The following is a 13,995-nucleotide window of genomic DNA, read 5'->3' as shown; positions in this document are numbered from 1 at the left end:
CTAATACTAATACTATGCAAATAAATCAATATATGTTGACTAGTGCTGTCTAATGTCAGACAAAATGTGCTAAAGTGGTGAATCGTACGGTTAGGAAGTAGTTCATAAACGATACATTGGTCTACTCGATACTCGATAAAAAAGAGGGATGGGATGGGGGTCGGCTCGGGAAAAAAAATTTGAAAGAGACAACAAAGCGTCTATGTACCACCGCCCATTAAAAAAACTTACTCAGGGGAGATAATTCCAAGTAAAGGCCTTAAAAGTTTACTATGATATTTCTTGTAAAAGTAAAAAACAAGTAAACGTATATAAAAACGAAGTTTCTAGTATTATATTCTTTTTTATTATTTGTATGATTCAAGATAGTACAGAACACAAATTCAACCACTATCACAAACACATGTACAATGGATTTCGGCGGGTCCCTAATTTATGCCGCAAAGTAGAACCGCGCATCATGAAAGCCACTTCATATGTAGCGGCTTCTCGTGCTATGGTCTTTGTTGTTTTTTTTAAAAAGAATTTTGCCGGCGACAGCGTGTGTTTGATTGTGGGGAAATAGAACTCGGCCTTGACGGCCTTAAAAAATACAACTATAAATAAAAAGAAATTTGATCCCCATCCCCTGCCCCATCCGCCACAGTACACTTTGGAGGATCGGTCAAACAGTTACGTGTCCTCTATTTAGCTATCAAAGGGGGGCAACGAGTCAAATGTGTCATTCAAATTTGAAGCGTTGCCTATATTTTACACTGTATTTTGTGTAAAATCGATTTTTTTTTTTTTGCTGAAGAGCGTGGTATAGTGACTGTAAAATAAAGATAATCGTACCGCAGCTACAGTGTTTTTCTTTTACAAACTAAATATCAAGGCAAAAATGCACGAAAATTAAATTCAAAATTTAAAAAAAATACTAATTATGGTCAGCAGTGGGCCCCTAAACGGCCTGCCCCCCCCCCTCGAGTTTTTCTCTATATATTTTGCTATGTTTTGCCTTGGTGTCACCCCCCTAAATGGTGTCACCCGGTGCGGTCCACACCCCCCCCCCCCCCCCGAAGAAAAAAGTCTGGAAGAAACACTGCCAAAGACCCACCCATATTATAACCGAATATAACCCCTCCCCGTTACGGGCTAAACATGAAATTAAACATTAATACATTCAAAGGTGATATAGATCTTTTGGTTGTTTTTAGGCTTAAAAGCTAGATCATTGTATCCTAAATTTGATTAACTTTAATGTATTTAGTGTTAATAACTAATGTTCAATTAATACGTGTACTAATTATAAAACAATTAATAATATAAAGACGAGCCTTACCTTCCTTGTGTGAATTAGACTCGTCAACAAAATACTTCATCAGGTAAATGAACAACTACTGACTAGTGTCTTTAACAAAATGTGCAGAAGTGGTCAGTTTACAGTTCAGTAGTTCATAGACGGTTCGTTAATCTATGCATTACATCTTATTGTAAGAGTAAGATTGTGGTGAGGGGTAGAGGTGAGGGGTAGGGGTGAGAGGGGGTTGAGGGGGGAGGGGTGAGAGTTGGGAAGGTTCAAGGGAAGGGGACTAGAAAGTGCCGATAAACATCTACATCAATAATGCCGACTTTTTCCGGTCGTCTAGAAGACCAGAATAGTCGCCGTAACATTTCCCCAGCCCGATTTCAAAGCGTGCCGGCAAAAACTTCAGATGCTTCGCTAAAGGGAGATAACTTAAACTTTCACAAGTTTATTGATACAGTTGTTAAAGTAAAAATGAACGCAATTATAAATGTATGACATCGAAATAAATAATTATATTTTTTGTAGAGTCCAGGCCAGTAGTTTAAACACACAATCATATATATATATATATATATATATATATATATATATATATATATATATATATATATATATATATATATATATATATATATATATATATATATATATATATATATATATATATTTATATATTTATATATATATATATATATATATATATATATATATATATATATATATATATATATATATATATATATATATTATATATATATATATATATATATATATATATATATATATATATATATATATATTTATATATTTATATATATATATATATATATATATATATATATATATATATATATATATATATATATATATATATATATATATATATATATATATATATATATATATATATATATATATATATATATATATATATATAAATATATAAATATATATATATATATATATATATATATATATATATATATATATATATATATATATATATATATATTTAATAATGAAAACAATATAACAATCCCTTTTTGTTCTCCTAATCGACGCCACTAAAAGTAAAAAGGTAGGCTACGTCTTTGAATTTGTCTATATGTCTGGCGGTCTCTCGAGCTATAGTCTGTGCATTTTTCTCAAAGACGTTTGCCGACTATCGTGTTTTTTTGTAACTGTAGAAGAAAGATAACTCAACCTCCACCTAATTTAAAAAAAAAAAAATTAATTTTAAAAAAATAAAAAATTTTACATTTTTTTTTAAATAATTTAGCCAGGATTTTTGGGCCCCCAATCGGTCTGCCCCCCCCCCCCCCCCCGCATTGCGGTGTCTGGCGGCACTGTTGTTCCGCCCCTGCGTCTTTGAAGTTGTCTATATGTCTGGCGGTCTCTCGAGCTATATTCTGTACATTTTTTTCAAAGACGTTTGCCGACTATCGTGTTTTTTTGTAACTGTAGAAGAAAGATAACTCGACCTCCACCTAATTTTAAAAAAAAATTTTTAATTTTTTTTTGTTTTAATTTTTTTTTTACATTTTTTTAAAAAATAATTTAGCCAGGATTTTTGGGCCCCGAATCGGTCTGCCCCCCTCCCCCGCATTGCGGTGTCTGGCGGCACTGTAGTTCCGCCCCTGCGTCTTTGAAGTTGTCTATATGTCTGGCGGTCTCTCGAGCTATAGTCTGTACATTTTTTTCAAAGACGTTTGCCGACTATCGTGTTTTTTTGTAACTGTAGAAGAAAGACAACTCGACCTCCACCTATTTTTTTTTTTTTTTTTAATTTTTTTTTAAAATTTTTTTTTTAAATAATTTAGCCGGGATTTTTGGGCCCCCATTCGGTCTGGGCCCCCCCGCATTGCGGGGTCTGGCGGCACTGTAGTTCCGCCCCTGGATACCAGTGCAGACAGTAAAAATAATGACCATGTAGATAAGACTATAATTTATTATTTTTATTAAAATGTGTTTTTTCAGTTAATTTTGATGTAGTAGATTGTACAAGCTTGTCAAGTGTAGCAGAGTCTGGCATTGGTTATCAATCACAAGGTTCATATTTCAATGTTATTAAATCACGTCAGAATATAATTTAAAAAAAAAACAAGTTGTAGTTATTTAACTTCATTGTTTAGCTAATACTAAAATTTTAGTTATGCTTTTTATATTTATCTTTTGTGGAAGCTGGCAGTTTTAATTCAAGAGCTCAAGTGGACGGTACAAGAGAGGACCCTGTCGCTTCAGCTCAGCAAAGTAATTCTCATCACGGTAAATAAGTTTACAATATGTGTATTTGTTAAAAATTTCACGCCTTTGATAGTTGCTTGAAACGTTTTTCTGAAATTTGAAGCTATAAAACTAACGTTTCATTTATCAAGTAAAATTTAAAATTCAATTCATTGCCGACCCATATGATCACAGCACAATTCGAACAATTAAGAAAAAATGGATAATTTAGAATTCTAATTTAAAGATTGCTGAATATAGACAAGAGGTAAACTTAATCGAGTTCATGAATAAAGATACAGAAAAACTGGACTCTTCTACTGGATGAACTGTGTGATAGATTGTAATCACTGACGAGAAGCCACATTGGTTGTTAACAGTCGTTTATTCACACCATGAGGAAAGAGAGAGACGGAAGTGACGAGAGACTTATATACATAAAAACATGTAAAGGGACATCACTCAAGATAACAATATAAATATAATACTAATACAGAAGAGTGAGTTCCCTTGACCTCACAATTATCTCAATCTATTACATCCCTTTACCCTTAGAACACAATAACACATCTCTCAATAGAACAATTGATAGTATCCTAAAATCACCAATTATATTGTAACATGAACACTATGGTAGATTACATCCTTACAAACAATGCACAATATGTTACAACACAATTAAAATACAAACAATGATGTCAAAGTCCTTTTGACCTTTAAAATCATAGGTCTAACTTATTTGGGACTTTGATTGTCCTGTTTGACCTTCTCAGTGGCTTTTGATTTGGTGACTCAATATTCTGACCATTTGGATTCTCTATCTCAGGAGGTCTAGGATTTAAATCATTAACTCCAGAATTTACATTTTCTGACTCTAGACAACTTGGTTCACTCATATCAACAGAACTTGGTTGTGGAACAAACTGAGTTGGTGTGAACTGTTCAGATTTGGTGGGATTGACAGATTCACACTTATTATCTGCACAAGTTATTTTTAACTGGTCTGCATGTCTACGGACAATAAGTCCATCATTTGTTTTTACTTTATAAGACACAGGTCCTGTACATTGAACAATTTGACCTGGTATCCATTTTTCCTTTCTCCCATAATTTCTCAGATACACATTATCATTAACTGCAAATTCTCTTTCAATGGATGATTTGTCATGATTTACTTTTTGTGTATGTTGATGTTGGGAAACAGACCTTTGAACAGTTGGATGTAGTAGATCAAGGTGGGTTTTAATTTTCCTACCACATAACAATTCACATGGTGCAACACCTGTTGTTATATGAGGAGTTGTGCGGTATTTGGTTAAGAACCTGTTTACTCTTTCTCTAAGAGAAAACTTGTTACCGGTATTCATTTTTACCATAGCGGTTTTGAATATGCCTACCGCTCTTTCAGCCAAACCATTCCCAGCAGGATGATAGGGGGATGTGGTTATATGCTCAATACCATTTGCCACACAAAACAGTTTAAACTCATGAGCTGTGAAACTAGGCCCATTATCTGAAACAATTTGATCTGGTAATCCATGAGTTGAAAATATTTCCTTCAGTTCTATAATGGTATCATTTGCAGTGATTGTGTTCATGATTTTAACTTCTAACCATTTAGAATGTGAATCAATAACAATTAAGAACATTTTGTTCATGAAAGGTCCTACGAAATCTATATGTATACGTTTCCATGGTTCGATTGGCCAGTCCCAGTTTTGCAAAGGTGCTGTAGCTGGTTGATTTGAATGTTGTGCACAGCTTGAACAAAGCTTTACATATTTTTCAATATCAGCATCCATATGTGGCCACCAGAACCATGATCTTGCTAGACTCTTCATTTTGGAAGAACCAAGATGAGTATCATGTAAAGTTCTTAAAACTTCTTTTTGTAACATTTTGGGGATAATTACTCTTGACCCCCATAGTACACATCCATCTTCTAGACTTAACTCCATTTTTCTTATTTTATATGGCCTTAAGTCATCATTCACAGACTCTTCAGGCCAACCATTCTTACAGTACTCAAATACTTTTATTAAGCACTCATCTTTTTGTGTTTCTCTTTTAATATCATTCACATTTATATTGGAGTTATCCATGATAGTGAAGAGAACAAATACATCTTCTGGTATATAGCTAAGGCTTTGGTTTTTTAAAGGTAATCTACTAAGACTATCTGCACTATTCTCAGATCCAGGTTTGTATTTCAATTCATAATTGTATGCAGTTAGTGTGATAGCCCATCTTTGAATTCTTGGTGAGGCATGCTCAGGTAGGGTTTTGTTTTCTACAAATAAACCTAGCAATGGTTTATGATCTGTGAAGATGGTGAACTTCCTACCAAACAGAAACTTATGAAATTTCTTAACACCAAAAATGATGCCTAAGCCTTCCCTATCTAACTGAGAATAATTTTTCTCAGCCTGGTTCAAAGATCTACTGGCAAAAGCAATGGGTCTGTCACCCTTCTCATCCATGTGGGACAAGACTGCTCCTACACCATCTGGTGAAGCATCACATGTCAATACAAGTCTTTTCCCTGGGTCATAGTGAGTTAGTAAGGTGTCAGAAGACAAAGCCTCTTTTGCTGTATTAAAAGCAGCTTCTTGTTGTTTACCCCAGTGCCAAGTTGCATTTTTCTGTAGCAGCTTGTACAGTGGTGATAGTTTACCAGACAGATTTCCTATGAACTTTGCATAGTAATTTATCAAGCCCAAAAAAGCTCTTAGTTGTTGGGTATTTTCAGGTTTGGGTGCTTCTTTAATGGCTTTTGTTTTCTCAGGTTGAGGTCTGATGCCTTGTTTGCTCAATATATAACCAAGAAAACTAATTTCTGTCAACATGAATTGACATTTATCTTTGTTTATCTTTAAACCTTTTTCACCAACTACTTTCAATACTTTATCAAGTGTTTTAAGATGTTCAGTGTCATTCTTACCAGTTATGTACACATTGTCAAAGTACACACAAACATTTGGAATATCCTTAAAAATACTGTCCATGACAGCTTGGAAAATTCCAGGGCTAGATGATATGCCAAAACATAGTCTTTCATATTGGTAGAGTCCTTTATGTGTGTTTATTGTCGTATAGACTTTTGAATCTGGATGCAGTTCTAGTTGAGTGTAAGCATGACTAAAGTCTAATTCAGTGAATTTGTCTCCTCCTGCCAAATTCAAAGAAATTTCCTCAATGTTAGGTATAGGGTACCTATTTAGCTCTATTTGCTTATTCAGTGTAGTTTTATAATCTCCACAAATTCTTATAGAACCATCCTTCTTTAACACTGGCACAATGGGCGTTGCCCAATCGGAATAGTCTACCTTCTTTATGATGCCATTAGATTCCAATCTACTTAGCTCATTTTCAATTTTATTCCTCATTGCATAAGGTGGAACTCTAGCTTTGCAGTATCTTGGATTTGTGTCTTTAATGCTTAACTTCACTGTTCTATCATTTAGTAAACCTGAATTGCCAAAAACACTTTTATTTTCAGATATTACTTTATCTATTGAAGTAAGACTAGATTCTCTTACATTTTTCAATGAACATGTACTCTCCCAATTTAACTTAAGATCACTTAACCAGTTCCTACCTAGTAATGGTGGTCCATTTCCTTCAACCACAAGAAGAGGAAGTTTAACACTTTGACCATTATAACTTACATGAACCATACACTCTCCTATTACCGGAACATTGTCACCAGTGTATGTTGTTAGACACTTGTGACATGGCTGTAGAGGCACTGATCCTCCTGTGACAGCGTCAAAATCTTTCTTTGTTATGACTGTTAGAGATGCTCCAGTGTCAAGTTGGAAGCTGATGCTCTTACCGTTGATATAAACTGGTACATTGATGGGGGCATGACTTATTGATTTCAAAGAGAACAGGTTGAAATCCGGCTGCGAATCAGTTTGAGCATTTTCACTGGTAGAGTGGTTCATTGGTTGGGTTAGGTAGTCTTGGTGAGAGTTAACATAGTGCTGCCTTTGGTTGCGGTACTGTCTTGACTGGCTAGATTTAGCAACAGACGAAGACTTTGCAAAGCAGGCCTTAGCAATGTGACCTTGCTTACTGCACTTATAACAAGTTGCAGACTTTAACTTGCACCGATGAGATGCATGGGGACCTTTGCATCGGTTACATTTTTGATAATTATTACTAGATTTAGATCTAGGCTTTGAACATGCAGGCTGTTTAGCATAAGTTGAAATGCTCTGATGGGGTTGGTGTTTGTTGACTAACCTGCTGTTTACTGCATGGATCTCTGAAGGTGCTAGAGATCTCGCCGCATCGGATGACTGCTGGAATGAAGTTGCAAGTTGTATTGCTTTTTCTAATGTTAGATCTGACTCGAGCAGCAACTTTCTTTGAACATCAGGGCTGTTTACACCTGTCACAAACTTTTCACATAGTCTGTCAGACAGCGTGTCTCCGAATTCACAAAATTCACTTAAATGACGTAAAGCAGCAACATATTCTGATATTGACTCGTTTGGTTGACGAGTTCTACTGTCAAATCTAGCTCGACATAGAAACTTTGATGGGGTAGGCGCATGGTGGTCTGTTAGCAATTTGCTCAGCTCGTTAAAGCTCTTGGTAGTTAGACTAGCTGGTGCGCATAAGTCTTTTAGTAGCCTAAATTGTTGAGGCCCTATGACTGTTAACAAAACAGCTCTCTTTTTGGCTTCTATCGTCACGTCGTTTGCTTCAAGGTAAAAGCTTAACCTATCTAGGTAATCCTGAATGATTTCATCATTCGAATCAAATTCTTTTATTTGGCCATACAGCGCCATTATTCTAGAAATACTTAGCTAATATGCTCTAGCAAACCTCTTTTTTGCGTAAGTAGGTGCTCTTTCTAGTGGATTATTTATCCTTCGTCGCCAATGTGATAGATTGGCAATCACTGACGAGAAGCCACATTGGTTGTTAACAGTCGTTTATTCACACCATGAGGAAAGAGAGAGACGGAAGTGACGAGAGACTTATATACATAAAAACATGTAAAGGGACATCACTCAAGATAACAATATAAATATAATACTAATACAGAAGAGTGAGTTCCCTTGACCTCACAATTATCTCAATCTATTACAAACTGAGCAAATCCTTTCCTTAATTTCCTTCATGTATCAACATAACATAATCTTTAAAGAAGACATGGCGATAGTTAAGGCGGAAAAAACTACTCGAAAAACATCTGAAAAGTTTCTGATTCTTCATTAAGAGATGAACGAAGAGCTGCCTTTGATGTTTTTATAGCTTCTGTACACGAAACATACCCGCACCTTGCCGAAATAATTTAGAAAACCGTTTAATAAAATGCTCACACACACAAGAATTTTGGAAGAAGAATTTTCCATATATTTTTTTGTTTTAAATACTGATTTAAACTGATTAATTTAGTTCATTTTTTACTTATATCTTCCCACTTCGTGCTAATGTATGTATTAAACAAACTCACGTATACTTAAAATATAAACCTGCCGTGTTTTCCTAAGTAGTATATCGCTGAATAATGTATTATGGATAGATAGTAAAGCCTCAACGGGGCACTAATAACATGTTATTCTAATTAAAACTAGATAAAGACAAATGTATTTAAGTCAATTGAACAACAATAATTCTAAATTTTTAATTATATTGATATCACGTGACATTTTGAAGTAGCCTTCAGATAAATAAGTAGACCCTTATACTTTGTTTTTCATTACGCGAACAACTACCTATTTTAACTAAGTAATAAAGACTTAAAAATGTGAAATATTGCATTTATTAATTATTAGAAATTGAACGCATCTGTCTGCTATGCATTTATATATAAATATTTATAAGATTTATTAAATATGATACCAAAATGTAATTAATGAATGAGTATAATTTATCAGTCCTGTTTTAATTTATAAAAGAGACAATGAAATATGGGCCTTGTTGTTTTAGATATGATATCTGAAAAGAAAAACGTTAAATACAATAAAAACAGATATTGTAAAGCAATAAGTTTAATATGCTTTAGATTTTATTTCATCAATTCATATGACATAATACGGTCTTGTATAATTCCAGATGAACTTGATAGTGTTCAGATGTCGAAGATCATTGACATCAAAGCAAATCTGAAGGCTAACTATACTCTATTAGTAGCAGAGCTGAACCCAAAAGATGTTTTACCTCAGTTGTTTGAGAAAGATGTGATATCATTTGATGAAATGGAAGAGCTAGGACCAAAAGCAAGAAGGGATAGTGCCATACAGCTGCTAGGAATATTGATGCGTAAAAAGGAGTCGGATTGTGCAAAATTTGTTGAAATTTTACTTCAAGTTGGATACACAGATATCTTCGACTCTATAGTGAACACAGATCAAAAGCCTCAGCTTGAAATACTTCCAGGTAAGTGAGAGACGATGGTTGTAAAATTATATTTGGATAATTTTATAAAGAAACTTAATTCTAATTTTAGAGTTACTCAAAAATTCATTTAGAAATAACAGCTTTCTGGTGTTTAAAAACTCGCAAATTGAACAATTTTAATTTTAAAAGTATTGGATTTAATGTAAAAGAAAAGTAATGTATTATTAATTTGAAACAAATAATTTTTTTTAGTTCAATGAGGAAAAAAAATATAATTATTTTCATTTTTAACCTTGTTTTCTGACATACAGTAAAAACATATGTTTTCTAATTATTGTTTATTTTTAAGCTCCTTGGTTTGATGAGCTTCCAGATTCTACAAAAAATAAAATCCTATCTGAGATTGACGCCAGTCGCCTAGCAACCACTCTTGGCAACAACTGGGAAAGTGTCTTGTACAACTTAGGTTTCAGAAAAGCTCAAATAGACCAAGAATTTCAATCCAACGGATCAAACACACAAAGAACTATTAGCAACACATTAATTAAATGGAAGCAACGGAGTGGGAGAAACGCAACATTCAACAATTTAATTAAAATATTTCGAGAATCTGAAAAACATAATAATGCTTATATTGACTGGGAGCGCCTGGAAACTTTTTTCTAACAAACACTGGTAAATGAATTATATGTATGCCAATTCCACCCAGTATCTGATATGCAAATTTAGATTTAACACTGGCAACACTTTCCAGCTCAATTAAAGTTTTATCAAAGAGTACATTGTTCTAATTTATTTACAAGTCTGATGAGCTTATTGCTGTTTCTTGATATCACTATAATAGTTTTGCTATTCTGTCTGTCTGTATGATTGTCTGTCAGGAAAGCTCTAGAGAAAACCACATGAAAACAAAAACTTTCACAGGCAATCTACAGGGTGCTAGCGGTTGCGCCTGTTAAAGTTTTAACGCTGAATGTAGTAGTACCCCTTACCCACTATGCAGGACGCACGATTAACGGATGCCAAATGTTAACATAGCCGCTCTGGAACTCCGGGCGCAAAATTGTGAATTGACGAAATTCGCAACTTTCCAGGCGCCGCACAAATCAATTTTTAATTATTTTGTTAACAGAAACCGTCTCGGGAGTATTCTCGTCAACTCCTTAAAGTTTTATAGCACTCGGATGAAAGGTGTCGTACCTCATTTGACTTTCATTTTTTAAGTATACCGTATATAGAGAAGAATCGCACCCATCCCCCGGGGCGCCACCCTTGCAAAATTGAAAAAAGATTGTTTAACAGAAACCTCCCCTGGAGTGTTCTAACCAACTCCTCAAAGTTTCATAGCACTCGGATGAACGGCGTCAGATCGGATTCGACTTTTATTTTTTACATACCGTATATAGAGAAGAATCGTTCCCTCCCGGGGCGCCGCCCTTGCGAAATTAAAAGAATTTTTTTTTTGCAGAACTCTTCCCTGGAGTGTTCTATCAACTCACTAAAGTTTCATATCGATCGGATGAACGGTGTCAAACCGCAATCGATTTTTATTTTTTATATACCGTATAAAAATAAAATAAAATCGCGCCCTGCCGGGTCGCCACCCCTGCGAATTTAAAGAATTCTAAACAACTTCTCTAAGTTTCATTGAGATCGGAAGAAGGGTTTATGCATAAGAAACAAACACACACACATACATTGCTTTATATATATATATATATATATATATATATATATCTAATATATAAAGCTCAGTTCTGTATGTAACGCATATGTTTGTCGTTGGTCTTGGATGGATTTAAGTGTAAGACAATCATCGTGCGCATTTGTCTAAATTTATGAGTTTAAAAATTACTATTGAAAGTGTTGGGAAATAATTTTCATTTTTCAAATTATAGTAATTATTGTCGGCATGGTCATTAAACACAAGTTTTAAAAAAATATCATCTTTTACAAAAATTCTAATTATGTCTTTATTTAGTCCTATAGCACTTACTTCCCTTTGATAAATTAGGAAAACACAATTACTTCCCTTTATAAAACCATTGCATTTTGTGGAAAATAATTTACTTTTTAATTACTTTGTTTTTGTGTTGGGAAAAAAATAATTACATAATTAGCGGGGATTGATCAAGTGCAAATGTTGTAGGTATTTTACGGATAAGCTTGGAGTATTATAATTGTTCATCAAATTGAAACAGGCGCGTTCGTTTAAGTGAGTGTAAAAGACTATGAATAAGTTGGGGTACTATAGTCGTTCATTAAGCTAAAACAGGTGATTCCGCCCCGGGCGTTTATGTTCGCGTTAGTGTTTTCTTTGTGTTTAGGTGGGTTTGCGTTAGTGGTTGCGTTTTGATTTGGTTCGTTTTTGTTCTTTCCTTTTTCGTTTTTGTTTGTGTTTTTTTTTGTTTGGGTTTGTATTTGTGTTTTTGGTTGGTTTTGCGTTTGGATTTGGTTTGTTTTCGTTTGCTTTTTCGTTGTTTTTTTGTTGGTATTGGTGTTTGTGGTTGGGTTTGTTGTTAGGTTTTTGTTTTCGTTTGCTTTTTTGTTTGTTTTTTCTTTGTGTTTGTATTGATGTTTGTGGTTGTGGTTGGGTTTGTTGTTAGGTTTTTGTTTTCGTTTGTATTTGTAATTGTGTTAGCGTTATGTTTGCGTTTTGTTGTTTTGGTTGGTTGTGGTTTGGGTGGGCAATGCCGGGTTTATGATGATTACTAAACACACAGGTAATGGTCTTTAACAGAAAGGTTTTTCACAGAAGCCAGAGCAGGGCCTGGCCGGGACGGCTAGTATATATATATATATATAAATATATAATATATATATATATATATATATATATATATATATATATATATATATATATATATATATATATATATATATATATATATACTAAATAGAAATTTCAATTTTGAAAATTACTAAAATCATTTTCGCAAAGATATCACGTAAAAGGTAATTGGAATTACAGACACATACTTGATAATTTATCTCATGGATTATATTACATTTATTTTTCAAGTTAATTTTTCCGTTTTATATTACTGAATGCCTACTGAAACAAACGCTAAATTTCGCCCTTTTCTGCTTTAAAAAAATTCTATAAATTTCCCTGAAAATTAATTACTTTGCAAAGTTACCTCCCTTGTACAATGACCAAATGAAGTAGTCTTTGGTTACTTTTCTTTTTAACAAAAATTGCTTTGTGTATATAAGAAAAAAATTGGCATCAGGTCAGATCTAACGGCCCTATGGGGATTTACGACGGGCAAAACGTTTTGTTTGTTACTCCCCAGGGTTGTTCACGTTGGGGTTCGTCGAGCAATTTTTTTAATTTATAGCTCATAAAAGGAGAATTATTTCAATGTTGGTCACTTTTTAGCCCTTATCGAGGGCTTAGAGTCTGACTGTCAGTTTTTTTCCATACTGCTTATCAGTTTATTGATGAACATTCAAAAAAACAAAACAACAACAACAAATAGCCAGATGTACAGAGTAAGTATCCTAAAATCTTTTCGGAAATACCCTTTGTTTTTCACATAAATCACAAAGATTGTATAGGGAAACACGACTGGCGAGTTTTAACCGCTCTACCAAATTTACGCAGATATGGTAGGTGGGGGGGGGGGTTCAACCTAATTCAAAACTGTCCGGTAATTTTAGGTCTATTATGTTACCCAGCGTATACCTGAGTGTGACATAAATGTCGTTCTTCACAATTACGGCCTGCCCCGTTCTGGTGGTGAGTAGGGTGGATAACCAACCCAGAGTGAACATAGCGTCCATTTTAGATTGCTGTTCTAAACATACATATACAATCTATATATATAATTCGCTTCTTGGATACCCTAGAAAACACCAAGCTGTAAGCGCACACAGCAGCCCCTCTCTTCCTCTCTAAGGATATCCTTACCACCCCAACCCCCACATGGTCTGGTGAGCTGTGGTTCACGGTAAATGTTTACATTCGTAGAACCGGGTTTAGTGACGGCTATTAGTGGCAGATAATTTAGTTTGAAACGATTTTAAACTTAGGGGAGGTAACTAAGAGGAGGGGGGGGGTAGGGTAGGGGTTGGGGGAAAGGAGGGTGGGGTGGGGGGTTATCGTCCTTAACGACCTAATGATA

The 13,995-nt window shown here is 34.3% G+C and overlaps 1 protein-coding gene across 1 annotated transcript in view; it reads left to right on the top strand.

Moving 5' to 3' along the window:
- LOC131943270 (uncharacterized) overlaps positions 1–10,608 on the top strand; it is a 19,796-nt gene extending 9,188 nt beyond the window's left edge. Inside the window, exons 2-5 of the mRNA XM_059303288.1 lie at positions 3,266–3,337; positions 3,470–3,553; positions 9,584–9,907; positions 10,218–10,608. Of these exons, the coding sequence (XP_059159271.1) occupies positions 3,266–3,337; positions 3,470–3,553; positions 9,584–9,907; positions 10,218–10,534 (797 nt within the window). The 3' untranslated portion in view covers positions 10,535–10,608. The remainder of the gene's footprint in view (positions 1–3,265; positions 3,338–3,469; positions 3,554–9,583; positions 9,908–10,217) is intronic.
- Positions 10,609–13,995: the final 3,387 nt, after the last annotated feature.

This window comes from Physella acuta, unplaced genomic scaffold (genome assembly GCF_028476545.2).
Source record: "Physella acuta isolate Inbredline_101_S28 unplaced genomic scaffold, ASM2847654v3 ptg000450l, whole genome shotgun sequence".
Taxonomy (NCBI): domain Eukaryota; kingdom Metazoa; phylum Mollusca; class Gastropoda; family Physidae; genus Physella; species Physella acuta.
Note: the sequence above shows the minus strand (reverse complement) of the source record. Positions and strands in the feature narration are given on the sequence as shown.